Consider the following 7255-nt stretch of genomic DNA (forward strand, 5'->3'; position numbering starts at 1 on the left):
TGTCTACAATGTGGATGGTCGTCGTCCAATCAGAGAGCAGCTCTTATCGGGCTCTGACCTCTGATCAGTTTGAACTTTGAACTTGTTGGTTTTTCTTTTCTCCTCAGGTTCATGACAGAGAAAAACAGAGAGAGACGACTTGTATCCGTGATTCTTTTGCTTTTGTTTTGACACGATATGTCGCAGCTTTTCCCGCTTTTTCTCCTTCTTCCCTCTGTTCTCGTGTCCCTCTTCTTCCTCCCTCTCTTCACGCCAGTCGACGGCGGCCATGTCCTGGTGTTCCCGGGCGAGTACAGCCACTGGTTGAACATGCGGAGCATCATGGAGGAGCTGGTGAGGAGGAACCACTCCGTCACCGTCCTGGTTGCTGACGCGTCGCCATCCATCGACTACAACAACCGCCGAGACGCCGCCAAGTTCAACTTCCTGGTTTTCAAAGTGACGTCCACACTGGTTTTCAAAGACCTTGTAGCAACCAAAAACGTAATAACGGCCAATAACGGAATAATTTTGGCCATTTTAAATGTAATAAAGCCAAAAACGTGCCAATAATGTAATCAAATTTTTGAGCCAATAACGTAATAACTTTTTGCCAATAATGTAATAATAAGTTATTACATTATTGGAGGTTTGGAGGTTGTTGATAGCCTACAATGCTTACTTCTTCCGTTTGCAAACATATCACTAAGCATGGTAGACGTGAGAGAGAGAGAGAGAGAGAGGTGAAAGATAACTACATCTTGGATGAATAAATATGACGACTATGTCATCCACTATACCTATTTTTGATTAGCAAACTGCACAAAACTGCCTTTTATTTCCAAGAACTGCAGTCATATTTATATATTATTACATTATCGGCACCAGTTATTACATTGTCAAAGGTTTTTTTTAATACTAGGCCAATAATGTAATAACCAGCCAATAATGTAATAACTTATTACATTATTGGCAAAAAGTTATTACGTTATTGGCTCAAAAGTTTTATTACATTATTGGCATGTTATTACATTATTGGCTGGATTTAAACCAACACTAAGGAACTTTTCAACCTTCATATAATATTTTCATAACTTTTGTGATGGTACATCAACTTACAACAGGTTATATGACACCTCTGTCATGGCCTCAGGAGGTCTGTATCGCCTTCACTGGCACTAAGCAACTTTGAGGAGCTTGGTAGGAACCCGGCTCTCACTTAAGTTTCACTTTCACTTTTGTGAGTCACGACGAGGAGGGAGCAGCAATGCGGCACCTTTCCGTCGGATTGTGTTTGTGTGTTTACTGTGAAATGATCCGCTGGTAACAGAAACTTAGTTTGGACGTCTTCTGTTCATTTCCATGCACCGGGAGATCAGGATGTTTACGGCGCTACACGCTGGTGCTCAGGAGTCTTCCTTCAGGCAAAACACTACCGCTTTGGGCCACTGGCGCCGCCAAACTCAACCAAAACTGAAAGTTCTTTAGTACTGCTTTAAAATGGCCAAAATTATTACGTTATTGGCCGTTATTACGTTTTTGGTTGCTACAGACCTTCAAAGACTTTTCCGTGTGTGTTTCCATGTTGATTTAATGGTTAATGATGCGTTTCCTCCAGGTTCCCTTCAACAGATCGGAGGTTCACGGCCTCACGCAAGACTTCATCCACTTCTCCATGCACGAGTCTCACACCTCGACGCCGCTACGCCGCTTCCTCTCGGTGCTGGAACTGGGGCGGCGCGCCATTGACCTTGGGAAGCAACAGTGTGACTCCATGTTGAAGAACGAGCAGCTGATGGCCGCTCTGCGCGACGCCTCGTTCGACGCCGTCCTGTGGGATCCGATGGTGATGGGCGGCGACCTGATGGCCGACGTGCTCGGCCTGCCGCTGGTCGTCTCGCTGCGATTCTCGTTCGGCGGCGTCATGGAGCGACATTGTGGTCACGCTCCGGCGCCGCCGTCGTACGTGCCGGTCGCTCCGCTGGCGTACAGCGACCGCATGACGTTCGTAGAGCGGCTGATCAACGTGCTGACGTACGTCGCCACGTCAGCGGCGACTGAGTGGATGTGGAAGTCGACGGTGGATCGGTACTACAGCGAGCTCAAAGGTCAGTGAGGCGGTGATTAAGTTTTATTTTTAAAGAGCAACTAAACCCCTAAACCACTTTTTTCTGCTGAAAACAAATGTATTTGGGTATGAAGTAGTGTTGTTGATTGATTCTGGTCCAACTTTTGACATTTTAGTCAAAATATTTCAATTTGGTGTATTTTGTAGTAAAAATGTACAGTGACTGCCCTCTATGGGTTGAAACACGGCTATTACAATCAAATTTTTCTATTGGCTGAGATGGAGGCAGATGACGTTTTGGAGGCAGCTTTCGTCACCGGCCACCAGCTCCCCGACCAATCATCACCGGCTGCTGCCTGCCGCTAACGGTTGCTAGGCACTCTAGCTGCTCTGCTGCGGCTAACGGCTGCTAACAGCTGCCTGAATGGGAATCGGCGCTAACAAGCCGCTAACAAGCTAAAAGCCACTAACAAGCTAACAAGCCGGCGGATCGACTAGATGTGTCGCGGCTCCGGCGTCCGCTCCTAGTAGCAAAGACGGTTTATAAACCAAGACCTTCCATGACGAGTCAGCTTCCTGTATGATGTCACTAGGCTTCTGCACTATGGCCACGCCCCTTTAGGGAGACCAGAGGCAGCATAGAGTGTATTGACTCCAATGGGACAATTGAACTTGAACCCCGATTATGGTCGAGTCTTTCTCCCCACAGTCACTGAAGTAAATTTTGGACTCATTTTTCAAAAGCCACATCTCTTCTGAACATTTTGACACGAAAATGGCAATTTTCAGACGGACACATCAGGAGAAAATCCACTTTGTCTCTGTCTCTACGACACACTCTCGCAAGATTTGGCACAGATCTCCTAGGCAACGTCAAACAAACGGCCGCGAACTCCCGTGAAAATGATTTAAATTATTTTTGTCATGCTAAATATTACTGTTAGTAGTGTAAATATTTAATGTTATCATAAGAAAATATAAATATCTCACTTTCATCTACCTATTTCATCTACCTAACCCCAAATCACGGTTTTTGGGCGTGTATACCATTTCTATCATTGGAGCAGCCTCTCATGGAGTATCTTTCTGTATATTGAATATCTTTGATAAAAGCGTCACGCTGCCGTCGTTTCCCGTGTGGACAGGAAGTCCCAGCAGCGTGTGCGACTCGATGGGCCGCGCCGACATTTGGCTCATCAGGACTTTCTGGGACCTGGAGACGCCGCGACCGTTGGCGCCCAACTTCAAACACGTGGGCGGGCTTCACTGCAAACCGGCCAATCAGCTGCCGGATGACACGGAGGCCTTCGTGCAGAGCTCAGGCGACGCCGGCGTGGTGGTGGTCTCCTTCGGCTCCATGGTAACCAACCTGACGACGGAGCGTGCTGATGTCATCGCCACTGCTTTAGGACGAATCCCACAGAAGGTCAGGAGCTCCGCCTACTCACTGAGTGACTTAAAGGGATAGTTCACCCAAAATTGAAATTGCACTCATCTACTCACCCTCATGTGGACTAAGGGCTGGGAGAAGTTTCAGAGTCCTCCGTGGTTTCTCTGAGTTACAGGGGGGCTCGGAAGCTTCTCAAAGCTCCTCTTCCCGGGTTCGTTCCCGAGGACAGACCCTGGTTCGTCCAAATTTGACGGACCAGCAAGAGGAGCTTCCGCTACAAACAAGCTTGAAAAATAGACTTATTTAATTTTTTTCGGGACAATTTCGCATTTCGGGGCTTCAATACAAGATGGACATTACATACGATCAGCATGGAGGTATTTGGATGTTTTTTGGTGTGTCTTTTTGTTACGAAGACAGTTGGTATCCATTTGCAACCGTCATATGGACATGCACTGCTACGCCAAGACCCCCTGTAACTCAGAGAAGCCACGGAGGACTCTGAAACTTCTCCCAGCCCTTAGTCCACATGAGGGTGAGTAGATAATGAGTGGAAATTTCAATTTTGAGTGAACTATCCCTTTAATTGTTTCAATGTCGTCATGGTGACATATGTAACAAACAGTTACATGAATGACTTCATCCCAGGTTGCTCCCTTGTTCAGGTGATCTGGAAGTTCCGTGGAGCTCCGCCCACAACGCTGGGCGCCAACACGAAGCTTTTTGATTGGATCCCTCAGAACGACCTGCTCGGTACCAACTCCCAACGAATCATCTGCTGACGCGATTGATCAGTACCTATGAATATATATATAGTTATAATAGGGCTGTTCGATTTTGCCCAAAAATAAAATCTCGATTTTCTTCTCTGAAAAATCGATTTCCGATTACGATTACGATTTTTTTGTTAAATGACAAACTATTTTGTGTGCTGTGTTTTTAAATGGATCTAGAGTCTAATTTAAAAAAAATATCTATCTATCTATCTGAACGGGGGCTTACCGTAATTACCCTCGTTAGTCGATTTTTACGATTCCAAATAATCGCGATTACGGTTTTAAATCGATTAATCGAACAGCCCTACCTATGATTGATTGATTGATTGATTGATTGATTGATTGATTGATTGATTGATTTTCACTTGTACAATCACAAACAAACATCCTTTCACAATAAAAGCCTGTCCTTCCTGTCAGGTCACCCAAAGACCAGAGCGTTTGTGACGCACGGCGGCACCAACGGTTTGTACGAGGCCGTGTACCACGCCGTGCCGCTGGTCGGAATCCCGCTGTTTGGCGATCAGCCCGATAACCTCGCCCGCTTGAGTCGCCGTGGCGCCGGCGTCGTCCTCGACTTCAACCGCATGACGGCCGATGAGCTGACGGAGGCGCTGCACGCCGTCATCAATGAGCCAGGGTGAGGTGATGTCATCACATTAGCAAACACAACTAATAAAAGCATGCTAACAATCAGTGGTGGACAATAACAGAGTAAATTTACTTGAGTACTGTACTTAAGTACATATCCAGAGGATTTGTACTTTACTTGAGTATTAGATTTCTTTGGTACTTATTACTCTTAGTTGAATACATTTCCAAGACAAATGTTTTTACTTTTACTCAAGTTAATTTCTAGGAAGGCTGAAAAGTACTCGTTACTTTCAGGTCTGCTCTTTTTTCTTCTTTTTTTCTAAAATACTATTGAACACAAGCTGTGTTTGTCAAAGAAGGAAACTCTAACCCCTAAAAGCAGCACATCAGTGCAGCTGCTTTCAAAGAGTTCATTCTCACAAACAAGAGTTAAAAGGTCTTTAAATTCATTTAGAAAAAATTATAGTAATTTATTAATGTGAAAAATAAGAAATTTACTCTTACACTTATTTTTACTTAAAGTAAATTTAAAGCATGTACTTTTGGATACTTAAAGCAGAAGTAAGCGATCCGGTCGTTTTTGCTAATGCTGCGTTCCAGGCAGGCTTTTGAAATCGTAAATTACAGCTTCAAGTCACGACTTACGACTTTGTAGCGTTCCAGGCAACCCGCAACTCGCGTTTTTCCGACCTGTTTTACCTGTGAAAGTCACTATAACGGCCACTCGTAACTTCCGACCCGTGAACTTGTACCAGATCGAACTGGTACAACTTCACAGGTCGGAAAAACACGAGTTACGAGTTGCCCTGAACGCACCATAACGTCTTGTCAGCCGATGGAGTTAGCAGCCCCCGCCCTCGTCATGGATCTATTGGTCCTCGTCCCTACGTCACCACATTCAGGCGCATCCCTTGGCTGCACACACAGAGAGGACCGCCCCTTTATGCCGTTCTCTCTCCTCATTGGATAAAAATTGTAGGATTTTGTAAGTGATTGCTGTCGGAAGATATAACTATTTAAGACTTATATTAACACAAAAATATCGCTTACTTCTGCTTTAAGTACCTTTAAAAGCAAGTACTTTTTTACTCTTACTGGAGTAACATGTCGACTGAGCTACTTTTACTTGTAACGGAGTAAATTTTGACCAGTAGTATTCGTACTCTTACTCAAGTACTGGGGTCGAGTACTCTGTCCATCTCTGCTAACAATAAAAAATAACATAAAACAGCAGCGTAACCTCTCGTTTTTTTTCTTCCCATGATGCTCAGCTACAGATCTCGTGCCCAGCAGCTGTCGGCGCTGCACCGCGACCGGCCGGCGGCGCCGCTGAGCACCGCCGTGTTCTGGGTGGAGTTTGTGATGCGACACGGCGGAGCGCGGCACCTGCGGTTGGCGTCGCGCGACCTGAACTGGTTCCAGTACCACAGCTTGGACGTTGCTGCCGCCCTGCTGGTTGTCGTGGCGACCGCCAGCGCGCTCTGCTGGGCGGGAGTTTGCTGTTTCCTGCGAAACCTCAGGGGAAGAAGAAGAGGAAGAAGAGAAAAGAAAGAGTGAAGATTTTATCGTCTGATGTTTTATCCTGTTTTAAGCTCCATTAAAGTGCAGATATAAGAAACTGATTGATTACTGATTATTATTACCACTAAGCTTTCCACTGATATCGCTTTATTTTTGCAGAGATAGTTCAACATTTTGTCAAATTGGCCCATTGCCATAATCCCTATAGTCATAGCAGTAGGTTCGTTACCTTTAATTGTCGGTGCAAGCTGTTTTTAGAACGGCGGAGCAGAGCCGCGAGCTGCTCAGAGCTACGCTACGGAGGCTAATGGGATTTCTTGGTTGCCCTCATCAAACTCATCAAATACACAATCCAACAACTCCACAACGCTCCTGTGGACAAGTTGTGACCTACACATTCACCACGCTATGAGATAATAACACAACGTTACCAGACAGAGTTGTTTTAGAGGGAAATTCATGCAAAACCGCTGATGCGCGTTGCCTTCAGGGACAGTTTTTCAGCAAGCAGTCTCTGTATTTCCCTCTAAAACAACTCAGAATTTAACTCGTTAGTTTTTTATAACATGTAAAAACTTCAAAATTCACAAGTAAGGTATTAACTGACGTGTTTTATGTCGTAGAACAAAATCTGAAACTCGCTTAAACTTTTGTTAACCAAAGACCTAATATGAGGTATTTCACCAAAATCCCATTGACTTATAGACGAGAGAACAGGAAGTGATAAAAGCGCTAACGAAGTTCAGGGTTCAGACTCTTATTACAAACGCCGTCCAGAAGGTCATCAGGCGTTTTACCCGATGGCAGACGCAGGCAAATTATGGCCCCGTTGGCTGGCCTCCCGGTTTTCATGAGCACCACAGTAATCTGATTACTGTAGGATTTAGATTACACATCCAAGGGGAACATCATAACCCCATTGTTCCT

The 7255-nt window shown here is 45.2% G+C and overlaps 1 protein-coding gene across 1 annotated transcript; it reads left to right on the forward strand.

Moving 5' to 3' along the window:
• The first annotated feature begins 97 nt into the window (after positions 1-97).
• Positions 98-6423, forward strand: LOC311007965 (UDP-glucuronosyltransferase 2C1-like). Its single transcript, XM_084001389.1, has 6 exons — positions 98-438; positions 1598-2087; positions 3193-3473; positions 4103-4190; positions 4634-4853; positions 6079-6423. Exons 1-6 carry the CDS (start codon positions 178-180, stop codon positions 6362-6364), a joined length of 1626 nt encoding a protein of 541 aa, XP_083857515.1. The 5' UTR covers positions 98-177; the 3' UTR covers positions 6365-6423.
• Positions 6424-7255: the final 832 nt, after the last annotated feature.

Source organism: Trachurus trachurus (genome assembly GCF_905171665.1).
Source record: "Trachurus trachurus genome assembly, contig: scaffold_125_arrow_ctg1, whole genome shotgun sequence".
NCBI lineage: Eukaryota > Metazoa > Chordata > Actinopteri > Carangiformes > Carangidae > Trachurus > Trachurus trachurus.